This window comes from Haemaphysalis longicornis, unplaced genomic scaffold (genome assembly GCF_048455015.1).
Source record: "Haemaphysalis longicornis isolate Haplotype H1 unplaced genomic scaffold, Haemaphysalis longicornis Haplotype H1 scaffold_10, whole genome shotgun sequence".
Lineage (NCBI taxonomy): Eukaryota > Metazoa > Arthropoda > Arachnida > Ixodida > Ixodidae > Haemaphysalis > Haemaphysalis longicornis.
The window spans coordinates 48,880,407-48,899,541 of NW_027526204.1; the positions used below are offsets into that span (position 1 = coordinate 48,880,407).

At 46.7% G+C, this 19,135-nt stretch overlaps 1 protein-coding gene across 6 annotated transcripts; it reads left to right on the forward strand.

Annotated features, from left to right (window-relative positions):
* The first annotated feature begins 1,798 nt into the window (after positions 1–1,798).
* Positions 1,799–14,227, forward strand: LOC144158496 (uncharacterized). 6 transcript variants are annotated; one of them, XR_013320083.1, is made up of 5 exons: positions 1,799–2,034; positions 3,677–3,745; positions 4,363–4,858; positions 6,316–6,612; positions 14,030–14,227. XR_013320083.1 is itself a non-coding variant. In XM_077689412.1 (4 exons), the coding sequence occupies exons 1-3, from the start codon at positions 1,977–1,979 to the stop codon at positions 6,600–6,602; spliced, it is 414 nt and encodes a 137-aa protein (XP_077545538.1). In that variant the 5' UTR covers positions 1,820–1,976; the 3' UTR covers positions 6,603–6,612; positions 14,030–14,224. The 6 variants fall into 6 exon arrangements, 2 of the variants coding, with proteins under 2 accessions (XP_077545538.1, XP_077545539.1); XR_013320084.1 differs by having other exon boundaries at positions 6,319–6,612; XR_013320085.1 differs by lacking the exon at positions 3,677–3,745 and having other exon boundaries at positions 1,814–2,034.
* The last annotated feature ends 4,908 nt before the right edge of the window (positions 14,228–19,135 follow it).

A 19,135-nucleotide genomic window follows, 5' to 3' on the forward strand; every position in this document is an offset into this window, starting at 1 on the left:
GCCTGACAGAACTTGGTTTCGCCACCCACCCGTGTCGAGCATACGGCATCCGGGAGGCTCAGAAGGAAGCGCAGGGGCCACAGACGCCGTACTGTTTGAATGGAAGCTCCTAGCCTTTACTCGTTTTGAATTCGCACAGAAGCTGTAGAGTTAGCGGCTGCTTGGCTGCGATGAGCAAGGCACGGATGATGGCTTTGATTGTAGCTCATTACATTCCCCTTTAAAGCCATGGTTCATTAGGGCCCCTGAGTTTTCAGGAACTGCTTGCCTTCTCCATCGTACCGGTATGAGCGCCGACTGTAGGGCAACACGCTAGCAGGTAAACACGGAGCTTCCTATCAATGATATGGTCAAGATCATCGCTGTGGCAAGCAAAAACAGCTCTGTGTTCGGCCAATGTACCTTTTATAACTGCGTGCTGGCTGGGAGTGGGCTGGCTGCGAAGCGGGACGATGGAATATTGGGATGATGGCGCGCGAACACCGCGTCGGATGCGACGGTGTCATGCGACAGGGGCACTTCGTGAGGGCAATGTTTGGGCTACTAACACTTGCCATGGCGCTGCTCTGGAAAAGGCAACGGATCATGTTGCAGGCAGTCTTTGGCACTGTGTCTGGCAAGGTTAAGTACCGTGGCTGGGTCTAGCGTCAAAGGCACCGCGGCGGACGAGGCAGAAGCCTTCGGTGCTGCCGAATGTCGGCTTTCAGTCGCCGAATTATCTCTTCTTTGAAACCGGCAGTGTCCAGCTGTCGCCGTGCCAATTCTTTCCGTATGAGGTCGATGAATAGGCGCGACATTGTCACTGAGACGAGCCGCTCCCACACAATGCCCGGCATGATATGCCGCCGAGCCGGATACTCGCAGGCGGTCACACACAAAACACAATCTTGCTGGAGCGTCCGCCAGCAAGCAAGCGCAGACGCGCACAAGGAGGCAAGCGAGTGAACGGTGCAAAACGCTTGGGCGAGGAAGACAAAATGGCGCACTGGTCCAACGGCGAAGGCCGGCTTAGTTACAGCGTTGGCGTACTTGCGTGGCTGCGTGGTTGCACATAGGCTCGGGCATCGACTGCGCAAGATGTGAGGGCTGGCGTGAAGGCTGGAGCAATAAGAGGCATGGCGAGGCGAATCGGACTGCAATGTTTTGTGCAACTGTGGAGTTGAACCTGGTTGAACCAGTTGAACCACGCGCACTAACGAGCGCGTCCCAGACCTCGCTTGGGCTGAAGCTGCGCTGCGTCGGCGTAATAGCACTAAAGGTGGCGCTAGTGATTAGCTAGTGATTATGGCCTAGGCTGGCGTTCACAATTCACACATCAAGCAGCATCTTCCGGAGCTAAAAAAACGAACAGCTATGCACCCAACTGGGAACATTTGGGATAGCAAAAGTTATTTTCTACCAAAAAGGCTCGCTAGCGTTCAGCGAAGCAGACGACCCTATTCCACCTTTCTAGAAAATAACTCGTTGCTTCCTTGCTCCACACAGTGCCGAAGATAGGCAGAGTGCCCGATAACGCATGGGCAAAGTACCGAAAACTTAAAGAAGCATTTTGACAGGCGCAACTCCAATTGATTCAATCCAAAATTGTAGAACCGAACCGCAGCAAACTTCAAAAAGCGCGCGCTGAGTGCTCACTCAAAAAAAAAAAGATAAAAAGCCGTTAAACATTGCAATAAAAGAGTAATTTGTTGCATTTAAAAAAACTTGGCTTATAAAACGTTTTTTGCTTTTTATTAAGCGAAAATATTTTACTTTTGAGTTTATGCATTTGTGGTGGTAGTTTTCAGCACCACCAGGGGTTCCTCTGTCGCTTCAATTCAAATTTCAAACATAACAACCGTTGGTCGCGTTTGTCGTTCCTAAAAGTTGCTCTTGCGTTTGTAAGGTTGTTTGCGCAAAAAAAAATGCTTTTGAGAGAGTAAATAGGTAAATGGTGTTTTAAATGCATCTCCAAAATACCTTGCTCAAGCCTTTGTATGCGTGAAGACTGCCACGGTTCCCCAAGCGTCCGGAAACGACTCGGCACGAACAAAGGTGAGTAGCTACTAGCGTGATAAGTAGTAGCAGAGTTTCTTGCGGTCGTCGTTAATGAGCTATCACTGCACAGTACCGTAGTTTAGCGAATTCTGTGCGCAGCACACGCCGGTGCCCAGCACCACAATTTGTGAAGAAGTACACGCTTGGGCTTGCAAACTTTTGGCCTTACCTTTCTCGTTAAAGAAAACTGTTGAAATGGTACAAGCAGTACAACGAATGCACAGGCTATCAGCCGAGCTCGCGCTGAGCCTTTATGGACTAGTGATGCACAAAACTTTCATAAATTTCGGTGATGTCACAGCACAACGATGGAGTGCAATGTAAATACCCTATTAAGGCAAAATGGGGGGGGAGCAACTGTACTTTTTTTTTATAGTTGGCGCCTTTCATGCTGTAACCCCGTTTTTCTTGTTTTTCGCTCACATTCTCAGATTATATATGACGCACTGGCCGAGAAGAAATAATAGTAAAAGAAAGCGTCTGAGAACACGTTGACCAAACAGAGTTGTAGTTTCTTCCAGGCTCCACTCATTGTCTGTTGTCACTGCTACCAAGATGACACTAACAAAAAAAAAGCAAGAAGTTTGTAGTAAGTCCGCATGTACGCAATGTTTCTCACAGATTCCGGAAAATAGCCAGTAGATAACGCATGTGACTACAGAGACTGAATCAGAAATCGTTTGTAAGGTCCCTTTGATGTGATAAAATCCTACATAGGTCAGTGCGTTTAAGAGCACAGTTTAGCGTATGGAAATTACAAATACTAGACAGTTGTTGCGCATTATGGTGCGTCCGCAAACTAAAACTCAACAATACAATAATCCTACTCATAACTCCAAAGAAAACAATGGAAATGACGGAGGAATATTCGTTATTCTGAACACAAATTGTTGGAGTTAATACACCATCTGTTTCCAAAAACCCGTATGAAATGCATGTCGTGCGATTTTGTAATCTGGACCAAAAATAAAGCTGGAGTGGGGCCAATTTAAGACAATTTGCATTGCCACTGACCGTTACCATATCTCCATGCTGCATTTATTGTTGATGTGATCAGTTGTCTTGAGATATTCATGATGGGCATATTTAGTAAATTTCTGTCTGAGCTAAAAATGAAGCTAATAGACTGCACATTTGCCTTACTACTTGTTCCATTTTAGTTGTCTCCTGTCACATAAAACAGTATGACAAAAGGAGTATGGCATATTATCTAGCTGCAAACGTGTGTTTATGGAGAAAGTTTGCAATGGTATTGCTAGTGTCTGACATATTTTAGTTTTCTTCTGCTAACTCACATTTGAGTTATGAGTAGTACCAGACCTTCCCAAAATGTTGTGTGCATGTTCAAGGCACTGCCCTAGAGTTTTATTCATTCCAAGCCTTTTACTGTAGCAGGTTTGAGATTTTTGAATAAGATAAGCTCATTCACAGGCAAAGGCCGGTGAATGAGCTTTTGACTTCTTTTTTGTCCTTGTGCAGTAGGATATTTTCATGTTAGAGTAGTAAAACCCCTCTGCATCCTTGTTTACCTCGAGATAAGTTTTGCTTACCTTAAGTTTCAAACTGCTTTAATTCTCAGTGCTTTAGTTGTGTACACTTTATTATCTTGCATTTTGCGGCATCTGGTCGGTGCGTTCAGGGCGCCTTTTCAAAGCCCTGGATGTCAACAAAACTGCCAAGGAGGTGTCGCTGATCAACCTGTCCATGTGTGAGTAGGCCAAGCCACGCTTGCACAGGGTCAATTAGGACGTTTCTCATTTACAGAAGGTAACCACTTTTTGTGTATAGCTGATGTTGCAATTGGAATTTTCCTTGCAGACCCATGATGTGTTTACAGTGCAATTAACCGGTTATGCTGGGTGCATCAGGTTTTGGCAGGATGTGGTATGCAATTTGTGTGCACTAAATGAGAGAGAAGCTGTGCAATTTGTGCTCACTGCCCTTCATGTTACCGCTTTGCATAGAGCTGCCTTTGTGTCTAGTTTTCTTGTCTTCAGGTTTCACCTAGGAATATTTATAACTACATTCATTGGGTTGTCCTAGGTTGTTATATGTACTCTAGAGTGGCTTAAAGTGGCGTCAAAATGATGTTAGGGCAGGAGATGACAAAGGCTTCAATTTCAGCGTCGTACCTGGGAGATCAAGTAGTTGCTGTTTAGCCAGCTGCAGGGCAATTCGACGGGCTTGCAAACCTCAGAGCTTTGTCACTTGTGGCTTAGCAATGTTTATCACACCGTTATATCCTATTTCCTAAGGTAAATGCATGTTTTCCCCTTCCGAACTGCTATTTGCACCTATTGGTTCAGTAATCATAAAATGTCCCAGGTGGTGGCCTCTGGATGGGAGGGCCCTGGTTGGTCTCCTGCTCTGGTGGCCGAGGTGCAACTGGAAATCCTGGGCAAGCGCAGCAAACAACGGACGGCCCCACTGTGGGCAGCTCAGCTGGCCTGGGCCATCGTCCGAGATGACCTGAAGGGCCACACCCTGGCCTATTCGGGCGACTCTGTGCGGCAGCGACAGGGCTCGGCCTCAGCAGGCGCCATGCTAGGGGAGGTCACCCGGCAGGCGCTGCTGTAGTGTGCTGTATCCTCAGCCACAGCCGAGCTGGTGGGTGTCAGCCTGGACCTGACCCCAGCGCTGTGCCCTGCAATGCTACTCCCGGGTGGCCCTGCTGTGCGTCCGGAGGGCGACTTGTGCTCACTCGTGGTGCATGGAGTGCTGTATCGGGGCACCTGGCTGCGGCTGCAGTGGGAGCCCAGACACAGGGAGCTCAAGGGCAACGAACCAGTGATGTGATATCTGCGCCGAACCGTGCCGAAAGGTAAATCCTGCTACATCCTTCATCATTTCAAGCAATCTGCGCCAATCTTGTGCCGAAGCTTCGTTTCGCCGGGTTTCCGCAATGTGTTGGCTCTGGTGGGAGGAGTCCTTTACGCCACGGGCGTTGAAGGCATCTTTTACGTAAAATGAAGTGGAAGGAAGTTTTTACATAAAATGTGCTGAGTGCCTTCTGCACGACTGCCTTTCAACGACTGCCTTTCATTTTGCAGAGCCTGCGCTTCTTACGCCCACAGCTGAGGAAAGAAAAGTCCTCTAGAGCTCATTTTAGGGTGCTGCAAGTGATCTAACCGATGAATTGACTTTGATGGATGAATACATGCTCGTCCAGCTTGAACATGTTGATCAGATCCGTCTACACGAATTAACGAGTATTGGCAGCAGAGTTTTGAGAAGAAGGAGGCTAACAACAAAACCAAATTCCCTCTCATGGCTTGGCTAGTGAAGGCATTGCTGTGCATTCCACATAGAAAAGCGGTTGGGGAAATGGGCTTCAATAAGAACTGCCGGCACCTTAATGAAAGGGCTCAGTGTGCGATACAAACTGTTCATGGCATCAGGCCCATTGTTTCGTTCTTCAAGTGCTTTGACGGAGATGCAAGTCACTTCAATGTGACACCAGAGGTTTTGAGAGCAGTACAAACATCGAGCAAAGACTGCCAAGAGCGCATTGCGGCTGAAAAGTTCAGGCAGCTAAGCAGTGGTGTCTTGACCCAGCCAAGGCTGGTCCTAGTCATGATGCCCGAGACAGGCTCCAGCAAGAAGTGGAGACCACAAAAATAACATGGTGGCAAATACGGAGCATCTAATTAGCCTCGACATAAAGTCCAAGAGCTTCAGGTATGTCGAAAGTGGGCAGTCTTTTTTACCTGAGGGTAAAGCTAGAATGGTGGCAGCACTGGACAAAATGGCACAAAAAACAACTTTGGACCTGTCACGATAGTTCTACTTTCATGCATGTTTAACCAGAGAAACGTGGGTTTAGCGCAAGTGTCTGTTTTGTTTCGTTACATTTTCTGCTTACTTAAACAAGCTCAAAGGTGTTTTCAGGGAATCTTGTCATATTGTGTTTTATTGCCATGTAGTCGTTTCAGCTTCAGGATGTTGTTTTCGTGTACATCAAACTGTCCACTAAGTGACTGTGTTTCGTTCATTCTGGTTTCATGAAAAGTTCTGTAGCCTACCGAATTGAATGCTACCCCGATAGTCGTTTTTTAAATGAAAGTCAAGTTCCTTCATGATCTGTTGGCTCATGTGGTGTATGTACACATCGCATGCACTCTTTTGGTGCTTGTCCTGAGGCATTTCATAGTCACTGCTAAAAGACGTCTGTGTGGCAGAAACTCGTCTGTACCGAAGGCATTTTACTTGTTTAAACATTTCTGTGTGCCCAGGATGCTGCTTTTGGGGCTCCTCTTAGTTGTTTTCCTCCCCTTCCAGCAGCTCTCAGCCGTCCTGTGCCCCATGTGGGTTCCAAGCAGAGAAACACCACCTGGAGGTGGCTGACAGCCCTGCCTGCTGGCCATGGAGAGTGGCCAGATTTAACAACAGGGAGGCGAGCTGCTGGCCGCACGGCGGAATCTTCGGCTGCTGGACCAGCTGCTGTTGCTGCCGGGCTGTGCCAGGGAGCGGGACAAAGTCCACAAGGTCCTGGGCTCCTACCTGGATGCCTCAGGAGTCATCCCCACGCCTCGCCTCCCAGCCCGGTTGATTTGGAACAACATTGAGGAACTGAGGGTTTGTTTGATTGTTATCTTCTCTTGTGCATGTGTGTGCGTCTTTTTTAATACCCCTTTTTAAGCGTCACTGAAGTGATTTGTAAATATTGCAGGAATACTAGTGCGAATTGTAGTCTGGAGTCTCTAGGCCATATTTTCACCACTCGCGGCATTTACGTGAATTTATTCGGTAGAAATAATCAATTCAAAAATGCGGCCTTCCTCCGCAGCCTTCTTGCTGATTTCCTGACATTTTGTGTGACATCAAAACAAGATGGTTTGGCTGCACTACTGTGCGGCTCGCCGACCCTCCGACAGAGTCAGTCGGTCCAGCGTATAGTCTTCTGGCCGCCAGCGGGTCGTCTTAATTTGTTTGCTCAGTTGAAACTAAGCCATGACCTGTTTGTGCCTGGAAATATCTGCCTTTAGTTTGTTAGTTTGTAGACTGTATTCTGTTTTAACTCACTCCACACATGCGATGCTCCGCTGACTGGTACGTTAGTGAAAAAAATCAAAGGCCAATTGAAGGTGGGAGAAGCTTTATCAAAGTTAATAAATGTACAAAAAAGAAAACTGCACATAAAACAAGGACACAAGAGAAGACAAATAGACACATAGGGTGCAGACTAGCAAGTGATTTTTTATTTTTGTGAAAAACACATCATGAAGGAAACTGCGGTAACCTAGGGCACAGAACAAAGGTAAACAACCAAAACCACAGCCAAAAGACTGAGCGCAACACGGGGGGCAAAGAACCCTACACTAGGCATGTGCAATCGCTTCGCACATAAACAAACACGGTGAGGGCCGGGGTAGTCCAAGGACACTAAAAATCACCCCCAAGAGTCCCGTTACGATACGCGATCTCGGTGCTTAGTAGGGACACTGACGGTGAACTGACGCAATCTTCGCCTTGATTTTCAGAATCGCGTACGCTTCAAAAATCTCCTTGCTGCACGCACCCCTGTAACGCTTTGTCACTTTGCATGCTTTGAGGCGTGGCGCACAGCCTTTGCAGTCTTTACAGTTGGTGGCCAGGTTGCTGCCGGTAAAAGTGCGGAGGCTGTCGGCGTGTACCTTCAGTAAATCATTAATGCATCGGCCCATTTGGCCAATGTACGATCACCCACAAGACAAGGGTGTTTCGTAGACGACGCAGCTTGACAGTTAAAAAAGCAAGGCTAAAACGGGGGCTAGTTGGTCATACATCTTCTTAAACCGCGCTGTTCTAAAACTTAGACAAGGGAAGAGCACACAAGGACGGGGCAAAGCGCGAGTCCCGTCCTTGTGTGCTCTTCCCTTGTCTAAGTTTTAAAACCGCGCGGTTCAAGAAAAGTTAACAAAGCGCTTCTCGTGTCTTTTCCGGCACCTCGCATGTCTATTTTCTTCAGAGTTTACACGCTTACACAACTTGTGTAGCTTGTTAGGTGCCGAAAAAACAACACAAACCCCCACCTTTTCCTTAGCTTTCTTGATCCTGTACCCAACATTGTGGACGTAAGATAAAACGGCCATCTTGTCGCCCTTGTCCCGTTCGCACCTCGTCTTCTTGGGGCGTGACTCGACAAGAAACTTCTTGCCAACTGCCAAGATAAGGTTGCAAGGAAACCCTGCTTCCTTCAGTCGCTCCACCTGTGAACAGAAACTTGCCTCAGCTTGGTGTGTGCACGAGCGCTGCAGCGCATTCCCGAGAGCTGACGTGAAGTGAAGCAGTCCTTTTTGGATCGAGGGGAATAGATCCAACACACATGGTCACAGTTCACCTTGGGCTCCATATCCAAAAACTGCATCAATCCCCCGACCGGTGCTTCTATTGTTTACGAAAAGACATTGAGGGTGGAACGAAAGAGTTCAAAACACTTCTTCAACTTGATGTGTAGTGCCCTCTGGATTGAGCTGCTACAGCACTAGGAAGTCGTCAACGAAGCGGAAAATCTTAAAGGGGTCCTGAAATGCCTTCCGCCGATGCATGGATGTACATGTAACCAAATAAAGCAATGTATTAGCAATCTCCTCCTGCAAGAATTTTGTTAAAGCGATGAGTATTAGCTGAGAAATCGTAAATCAAAAACCGCGCATTATCGTCGCGCCGTATTTCCTCCTCCTTTCAACTGTTTCTTCGCTGTTGGCCTCCCCTCCCATGATGCTCCGCTCCTCAGCGGTGACGAACTTCCGCTATTGCGCTCCCACAGACTGCCGTCTGCTACGGGCCAGCTCTTTCGGCTTTTTCATCTTTGTTGACCCCATGGACACTCCTCTAAAGGCTGGAAAAGTGAACGAAGGACCTGGCCGCATGTGTGCGGCCTGGCCTTGCCCTTTCACGGTGTACGTAGCTGCCGTTGGTATCGGCGGCGAATTCGCAGCCGCGCGGGGAGAATCGTGCACTCGTTCCCTTTGGTGCACCGCGCACTGTTTATCCAAAAAGCGCGGTCTCAGATGTGACCCCGCTGGTGCCGGGTGTTATTTTGCGGCGGTTGTAATTCCTACTACCGGCGGCATGTGAAAAAGGACATTTTAAACCGACACAGAACCCGTGCACAAAACGCGCCGGATTGGATCGCTTTATCAGCGGCGATGAACGGGAAGGCGCAGAGCAAATTTAACCAACGACGCACTCGATCAGCGAGAACCCGTGTTCTGACAAGCTGCACGCATGTGTTGCATTCAACACTGACGGGAAAGCGTATGTTTGCACTTGTTTGGATAGTCGTAAAATGTCCAAACACTCCGGCACTCCGATAGCAGATGAGCCGGCGAGACATTTCGGAAAACATTTGACAGATGGCGCCGTATGCATTAGTGTGTCGCTACGCAAAACTGATTAGACGCTCTACCGCTCTACTAAAACTCCCCTCGCAGTGTTTACGTAGCGGGATGCAAAAATTTAGCGTTTTAGTGTACTAAAACTCTATTAGCAGCAAAATAGCGTGCGTATGTGAGGCCGCTTGCGTTTACAAAGCTGCACGCCGAGCGCGTACGTTTCAAACCTAGTGACATCGTTTAAATACACTGGCAAGCACAGTGTAACGTAGTCAGATATAAACCGTATGCTCAGGCGATAAGCAAGAGCTTGTTTTATGTGATTGCGCATAAAGGCCCGTTCGCACTTGCGACGAAAGCGAGTGAAAGTGGCAGGAATTCCGTCGCTTTGTCGCGCGACGATCGTTTTTGTCGAATGGTCGGGACAAATTTTCGTCGCGCGACAGAATTTCCGTCGCATTCGCTCGCTTTCGTCGCAAGCGGGAATGGAAAGTTCTGCCGCTGCCGTCTGCGCCGCAGCTCGGAGGTAACCGCGCGATCTGCTCGGGCCGAACGAACGCGCACACTCCCGCACGGCAGCGCCCCAAGCTGCAGCCGGCCGCGTACATCGCTCCCGGCGCCCGCCTGGAGGCCGCCCTCGGCACACTAGCCAGTATATTTCAGGCACTATAATGGAGGACATATTTTTTGCTTCCGATTAACCTAGTTCTTTGCCCCTGTGTTTTTAAATACGTGAAGTGGTTAGCACGTCGTCCTCACGCAGCTCTGTATCGTCGTAGCATCGCTGATTGTCCGAACGAAGCTTGCAGCTAAGCCAATGCAGTGACCGAAGCTGTGTGTGTGTGTGCATCGCCTCCTGTGTGTTGTGGACGCGTTCGTTTCGCGATGAAATGCGGCATTGTACTTCTGCGGGTGGATAGTGCTTCCCATGGTCTGGATTATCTTTCTCGAACGACGTACGACTCAACCTCGCATGGGGTATGTGTAGTGTGCCTGGCTAAAAGCATTCTCGCTTGCGCGCCAGAGTTGTGACTTGCTGTTTGTCCACGCAAACCGGGTGTGAGGTGAGTGCCGAATTTACGACGGGCAGGAGGAGGCAACCCATCGTCTGTCAATCGCGGTTCAGACTTGCAACGCATGTTGTGACGTTGCGTTCGTTCGAAACGCATCTCTGGATTGTTTTGAAGTTGAATAAAATGTACGCGTCAAACCCTGGCATTCGGCTCAGGGCGTTCTCTGCGATTGCACCAAATAAGTGTCACGGGGCTTTCTTTATGGTACGTACTCATGTAACATAAAATCCATGTCGTGCTATGGCCGTGTTCCATTCAATACAAACGGTTAAGCGTTCGTTTACACTTGTTTCGTTTGTCGTAAAATGTCCAACACTCCGGCACTCCGCTGGCAGATCAGCGGGCGAGCCGATGCTGAGCAGACGACTCATCTCTTTGCCGGAAGTGCGTGAAAAAGCCGCCCAATAGCAGGATGTCTAGCTCATGACGAACATATGGGAATCGATGATGTAGACATGTGAAGATGGCGGCGTCCAAAAACACGAAGGAAAGGGTGACAAAAAAGCAACAAACTTTGCAACAAAAGTGTGAGCTTTCCGCTGCGCGTAAAAGAGTAATACTTGGCACAGATGATGTTGACGACCCTATCTAACGATTGCGCTAGTTCATTTAGTTTGCTCAAAATGCCTTTCAGGGCCCCTTTAATGATGTTAGTGCGGAGCAACGGAAGCAACTGACAAAGTTGTCGAAACGTGCGAGTAGGAGGGGACTGAAAATTGGGGCAAGACACGATCCTATACATACGCCGTCCTTAGAAACATAGGAACGACTGCACACAACTTGAATTGGCTCAGCTGGTTGGGCCGCTGGCACCGTCGCAGAGTCACAACCGCCGGTTGTGCCAAATCCTTCGGGCCTTGGTATGAAAGATTCGGCACAACCGGCGGTTGTGACTCTGCGACGGTGCCAGCGGCCCAACCAGCTGAGCCAATTCAAGGGGTGTGCAGTCGTTCCTATGTTCCTAAGGACAGCGTACGTATAGGGTCGTGTCTTGCCCCAATATTCAGTGACCTCGTACTCGCACGTTTCGACAACTTCGTCAGTTGCTTCCGTTGCTCTGCACTAACGTCATTAAGATTTCCCGCTTCGTTGACGACTTCCTAGTGCTGTAGCAGCTCAATTCAGAGGGCACTACACATCAAGTTGAAGAAGTGTTTTGAACTCTTTCGTTCCACCCTCAATGTCTTTTCGTAAACAATAGAAGCACCGGTCGGGGGATTGATGCAGTTTTTGGATATGGAGCCCAAGGTGAACTGTGACCATGTGTGTTGGATCTATTCCCCTCATTCCAAAAAGGACTGCTTCACTTAACGTCAGCTCTCGGGAATGCGCTGCAACGCTTGTGCACACACCAAGCTGAGGCGAGTTTCTGTTCACAGGTGGAGCGACTGAAGGAAGCAGGGTTTCCTTGCGACCTTATCTTGGCAGTTGGCGAGAAGCTTCTTGTCGAGTCACGCACCAAGAAGATGACGTGTGAACGGGGCAAGGGCGACAAGATGGCCGTTTTACCTTATGTTCATAATGTTGGGCACAGGGTCAAGAAAGCTAGGGAAAAGGTGGGGGTTAGTGTTGTTTTTTCGGCACCTAACAAGCTACACAAGTTGTGTAAGCATGTAAACACCGAAGAAAATAGACATGCGGGGTGCTGGAAAAGACATGAGAAGTGCTTTTTTAACTGTCAAGCATGCGTCGTCTACAAAACCCCCTTGTCCAGTGGATGATCGACTGAGGGTACATGCCGACAGCCTCCGCACTTTTACTGGCAGCAGCCTGGCCACCCATTGTAAAGAACTGCAAAGGCTGTGCGCCACGCCTCGAAGCACGCGAATTTACAAAGCATTACAGGGGTGCGCGCAGGAGGGAGATTTTTGCAGTACGCGATTCTGAAAAAAAGGCGAAGATTGCGTTTCGTGACTGGACTTTTGGGTGTGATTTGGTTGTTCATCTTAGTCCTGTGCCCTAGGTTATCGCACATGTGTAGATCGCAGTTTCCTTCATGATGTGTTTTTCACTCAAATAAAAAATCACTTGCTAGTCTGCGCCCTGTGTGTCTAGTCGTCTTCTCTTGTGTCCTCGTTTTAATCGCAGTTTTCTTTTTCGGAATGTACCAACTAGCCCAAGCTTGCATTCTATTCTACTTAATATAGGTACTAAGAAAATAAGGTCAACTGAAACTTACCATACAGGGAAAAATCAGGGTGCATGAAGCGCTTTTTTGTGCTGGGTGAACTAGCACAGCAGTCACCAGCACGATCACACATCTATGAACGCTTTTCTGCTAAAGGAATGCAGTCACTAAAGGTGAGGTATTTGTGAAAATTTGAGGGATGCTTACTGCAGAAGCGCTATTCAAGAAATAGTCGTCTGGGCTGCTTGGAATGCCGAACCTAGATAAAAATGTGAACTGGGTATACATTATATACATTATACTTATGCCCTTGCCAACACTGGCTTATGGCGGAGTGATCTGGAGCACTAGGTATATTGTTATGCAATTCGCAAGCTCAAATCCCATAGCACTAAGTGGTTTATTTGTTTTTGGGCGGTATTTTCTATACTAAATTCACAATTTTGGCGCTGTTTCTGTAAATCTGGCAAAACTTTGTCGTTTCTGTAAACCTAGCAAAACTTAAGGGTGTGCAAATTATGCGAGTAAATACGGTATTTTACAGAACTGAAACAAACTGGTTTGAATTCTAATCTTGGACATTGTCCAATTACGTAGTAACTTGTATGAACGTCACTGCTTTAGTTGCTGTGGCTGCCTAAGACCGCGCATGGCAGTTTTTCCCCTTTCAGGCCTCATAAAATAAATACCGCCTTATCGACAGGATAAATGATGAAAAGTGTGTTTATTTGAGCCATTATACGCAGTTCAAACAAAAAAGACAGGAGCTTGACAAATTCACTTCGGTGTCCTTTTAATACCCTACAACCCGCCGTCAGTGGCTAAGGCGTTGTTCATCTGAGCCTTAGGTCGCAGGTTCGCTTCTCAATTGTGGCGGCCGCTTTTCTGATGGAGGTCGAAAGCAAAAACGCCCTTGTGCTCGAGATCCCGTGCAGGTGGTCAAAATGTTAATCTGGGGCCCTCCACTATGGCGCACCTCATCGCCTGTGTAGCGTCGGCGCGTAAAACATAATACCCCCTTGTGCCTTTGTCTCCTCTCTATCTGCCTGTCATGCCCTCCCCCACTCCCCACACGAGTGGACATACTGGTGTCCATCCCTAGGTGTGACAATTTACAGCTGCTGGTGCACATTCCTTTCTGCCTTCCTGGAAATTCATTCATTTTGGTAAAGGATAAAAATTACTGCAGCCTTAATTCTTATACTTGCTTTCTGGCACCTATACCCATCAATAATACAGTCGAACCCCACTACAACGAACTCCGCTTCAACGAAATTTCCGTTTCGACGAAAAATTTCCAATTCCCCATCAGTTAGCCAGAGAAGTCAGTGCAACACAGTCCTCGCCTCAACAAACCATTTGTCTAGCTTGCTTTCGCATCAACGAAATTTAATAAGTAGCTGTCTGTCTGATACCTTTCACTGCTCACTACTGGTACACATTGTAAGTGACACAGTGCCTTGTGTTCTACCCAGGCATCCTGCTGGCACGGGCAACATGGCTGGAGGCAAGAAGCAAGGACACTCAGCTTCATGGGAACAAGCCAGACTGCTGATGACTGCCACATGAAGCTATCATCCCTGTTTACAAGTATATAGCGGGTTGACGGTTACCTTTTTTTGTGAGAGCTTTCTCCTGTAATTCCTTCTACTTTAACGCATATATTGCTTTAATGTTGCACTACAAATAAAGCTTGGTTTTCAAAAGATTACAGGTTGATTTTATCATTTTGTACACAGGACACAAAACATGTGAAATGAGACCTAGCTGGCATGAAGCAACTCTATTCTTAAGAGCTTATGCGAATACCCCCTGTTTATGTTGTGCTAACATCACCTTCAGTTGTGCTGCCCGCTTGATGCCTTCTCTGTTCGCACAGGCCGGTTGTGGATGTTGCTGCCAGCTGTCAACAATTAACACACCCAGTGGTTGCTTCCAGAACACTCGGCATTGACCAGCCCTTCTCCGATTAAGTATCTTTTAAACTGCGTGCCAGTTTAAGCAAAGATATTTATTCGGAGAACAGCGGGCAGTCGAGTCGGTGTTCCAAAAGCAGCTGCTGGGTGCGTCAATTGTGGGGACAGCTCGTAGCGATATTTCAGGCTAGCCTGTGTGTACAGAGAAAGAATTTAGTGAGTGCCACGAAGGAGCCCCTGAGTAAACGTGGATAACGTAATTCCTGAAACCTCTTGAAAAGGTCTTAAAACTCCTTGAAAAGAAGTTGTATAGACGTCAACAAGAAGGTGCTGAGACATCCTACAAGAAGTCCTGTAGATGTCTTGCAAGCACCCAGATAGACGGCTATAAGTGTCGCGTTAGCACAGCTACAAGACTTCTTCAGGACGGCTTTTATAAATAACTTCTTCGCCAAGATGTCTCTAAGCAGTTCGAATCGTCTTGTGTAGATGTCTTTTAGATTTACAATAGCCCTTTTTGCGTTTCATGGGCGAGGTAGCTGTCTTTGATGACATGCCAACGCGAGCGACGTAGTGTCAGCGTGTGCATGAATCGAGTGTCGTCAGGTAGCGCACGGCATCATCAAACGCAATCCGACCTCGCATGTAGCTTCTGCAATTTTTCCCCCGGGGCAGTAGTACTATCGCCAAGAAATGTATCCTGACTATTCCGCAGAAACGATCTGTGCACGCGGCGCTGCAGAATCCGTGCAGGGAGCGCAGCTTCACTTCCGGGGGTGGAGGCGAACTGCCCGTCCAAAGATATCTACTCAAGATACCACTGAAACCATTCGCTAACTGGCTGGCCTCTTGTGCAAGGAGGCTCAAGCTCCAACTGTGCAAGCATGGGAGAAGTGCAGCCGATAAGATCGCCGTGTGAGCCAAGTTTGGAACTTCTGCTAATAGTCCTTTAAAAGTATGGTGTGCATAAGGTTAACAAGTGACAGTTCAGTTATTGTTCATCTTTGCACAGATTTGTTGCTCTTTCAACTTAGAAAATCTTAATGAAATGATAGGCAAGGCTTAAAATTACTGCTTGGCTTTTATTTCCCTTTCCTTCGCTCCAGTACCTTTCGCCTCCTGTAACCTGGTTAGGCAACAACACTGCCTCCTGCATCTGCTTTGAGTATGTATTTTGATAGGCTTTGATAGGCTCGTTCCTTCTTTACTCTTGTGTTTGGCTTGGTTGGAATTGAACATAACCAGCCACAATACTTTCATTCACTCTCAGCAGGATGGGCTAATGATGATGAGAGCTTATCTTGGAGGCTTGCAGTCTATGCACAAATTCCAAGTGGCCCATCCCAAGCACTCTGCGGAGTTCAACTTGATACTAATGCTTGTATTCGCAACTGGTGAAGCGTGCTTAAGCGTCTACTGTCCAAGCCTTTGGGGTAGTGAACAGGAAGAGTTTCCAATTGTGAGGGGACGTTTCACATTCTATTGCTTTTTAACTCCGCACTGTGTAAACTGTTTTGGAAAATTGCCCAAGTGAATTTACTTAGTGGTAAGGGGCATTATAAAATGTCCCATATTTCGTTCACAATGATGCAAGTCTCGTCAGAAGCCAGCAGCTAGAAAACACATTCACGGGTTGTGTGTTGTGTGCCCATTAGCTGTTTCTTTTTCTTCTACAAAACGGGCACTTAAACAATCCTTTAAGCCAACAGGCTTAAAAAATGGTTTATCAAGTACAACTTCAGGGTAATGGTTGGTGTCAAGCGTGACATTGCCCACTCCAAAGAGTACTTCTTAATACCTTGTGCAAGAACTGGAGCCAAGGCCACGTGCGTGGATGTGAATGTCTGTCGGTGTTTGTGAAAGTTGCAGTACAGCTGGAAGGTGTATGGATCATGGGTGGCTTTAACAATAAAATGACTGCTGAACGTACTTTTGCTCTGGTATCAATGAGCAGCATGTGAGCATTGATAAGTGCTTCACTGTTGACGTTTTTGTTACACAAAAGCAGGCCATGTTAAGGCCCCTGGCAAATAGTCATGAAAAACACTGGACCAAAAAGCTGCCAACACATGGAAACCATGTTGATCACGGCACCTTTCCTAGTACTTCAGTACCGTTGAGTGCTGTGTTTTTTCCCCCCAACTAGAAAACTATCCCAGCGTTGCACCTTAATCCAGAAATCAAACACTTGCTTGTCAATGACAAGTGATCTGCCAAACTTCCGTGTCTATGCAAAAAGTGAGTAGCTCTACTTTCTGTGCACTGTTTGTGCTGTGAAGCTCCGTTTCTAAACAAAATACCGAGGTTCTTCTGGAAGATGCACAGCATTAAAACCTCAACAAAAAAGAAATAAGCAAGCGATACTTTCTTGCACAACACTAAGAGTCCTGCGGGAAAGCCAAACCAGCAAGTGATCTTTTTCTACAAAGTGCTGCGGAGGAGCCAAGAAAAAGATTCCTTTTTGCGGACACCAAAGCTACGCTGGAAAGCCAAAATGTGTGGTGTCTGTTACTGCAGATTAGCTGCAAGACGGGCATGTTCACGCAAAGATTTATGAACCAGGCTGGCGGGGTAACAAAATCATTGAATGAGGTTACAACAAAATGTGATGAAAAATGATATAATACTGTTTGCTATAAATAGCAATTAAAGGTATAAAATGGTTTTGACACCAATTAAGTGGCCTGTTGGAAATCATTGGCAAAACCTAAAGAGCAAAATTTCATACAGCTGCAATTGAGAAATAGCAAAGCGTGGTTGGGGCCTGAATTCAGCAGGCATGCTCCAGCTGAGAATGTATAATTGCAGAGCAAAATAATTATAAAGGCCTAGGGTAAAGGTGAGCTTAGTTGAGTTGCCACCAAGGTATTTCGTAGAGAGAATAGTTACAAAAATAAAGAAGCAACATGGGAAGCTTTATTTTCCCTGATTTAAGTTTATCAGCACTGAGCTTCATGTTCTGCATGTTCCATTGAAGAATGTTACACCTGCATGCACTCGGCACATCATATTTTACGGTATAACACAGTTTACTTCAAACATAGGTAAATAAGAGAATATGGCATAAGCAGTTCATTTATACGTGAAATAGAAACAGCAGGGTTTTTAAAACGAAGTCCGTAAGTGTGCTGAATGAAAGGGACCAATGATGAGTTTATGTTGTCACTAATAACAAATTTCAACGACCTTGTCAGAAACAAACCCCTTTCATGGAGGAACTGTGTGTAATCATTAGATTTTTTTTATAAAAGGTTGTAAGTGCCCTGTAAATGTACGTCAAAAGGTATTTTAACGCCCTAGTCGTGGCCTGTGAGTCATCGGCGCTTTTTTCTGGTGTTTAGATGATCAAAGGCTGTTGTACGGGATCCACCTTCTCTTCTCAGTTTGGTCACCATCTTTCTTAGTCACTGCATTCATGTGCTTGGTCAGCGAGCTAGCAAGCGAGGACGAAAGTCGGCACCAACTATCAGCCGAGTTCCTTCAGGCTGGGACAATTGCTGGAGAGGCTAAACAATGTTTTTAAAATCCCTAACTGAGAGCTTTCACTTTTTGTTTTGTTAAAGAACATTTAAGCAACCCTTCAAGAACTGTCCGAAATAACAAAAATGACTTTGTCCCCGTTAAATAGTTAATCTACGCACAGTGAACGATGGCATAAGATCTATCAATGCGAGCCTACCCTTTGAACCTGCTTAATATTTAGCAGAGACTCACTCCATTCATTAGCTGTTTTATGGCACTGTGTGGGTGGGCTACAGATTTCCACCTATGGAGTCTGTGGGCCGTGCTAGTTTCCAGTCCTCCTGTCAAATGTTTTTGGAGACTAGCACTACCCTGCAGTGTGCGAGCCATGGATTCCTTAGGTTGGCCATGGGAAATTCTAGTGAATCGTTACAATCCACCAAAGAAAGTGAGCATTTGTTTATCGACCACTGTTTTGTGGCCACGAAAACTTTCGTTAATTAAAAAGACTAACAAATGACATCAATTTTATTGCAAACTTCAAACAAATTATTGGTATTACAGAAAATGTGTAAAGCAGCCGGAGCTCCATAGCCACTTTCCAGCTATTTCTCCATGCCATCACAGAATTTTGTTTGTGCGACTAACAGATACTGACCTATTCCAATGCAAAGAAACATAACTGGGCGATTGCAGTGGGCCCTCTAGTTCCGTTTGATCATATCACTTGAGTGTTTACGTACAGTTAACATACTGATGACTGTGTTTAGAGTGCATGCACATATAACGTCAATGTAGTTTGAAATCGGGATCTTTTTCACCATTTCTTTTTGTTAAATTCGCCCCTTGACAGCCTTGACGTTTGCCTATCAATTACATTTGCAGCATGCTCGCTGCTTATACCTGTTTACACAAACAATCCGTAGATGCTTTCACTTTCTAGGCACATCTTAAGATTCTCTTTGACGTTGCTCATTGAGCCTGTGCAGAACCCATAGGTTTTCATATGCTGGAGTGCATGTATGTGTATTAGACATGATGGCCGGCCAAGCATACACCCTTCCTATTACCGTCTGTACAGCCTCTTCTCTGACCCTATCGTCTGGGTGTCCTAAATAACTTCCTTTGCATGAGGCACTCAGTCAAGTCTGGCCAACATAGCGTACACCACGGTACAGTGAGACGTGAAAGTTATACCAGTGC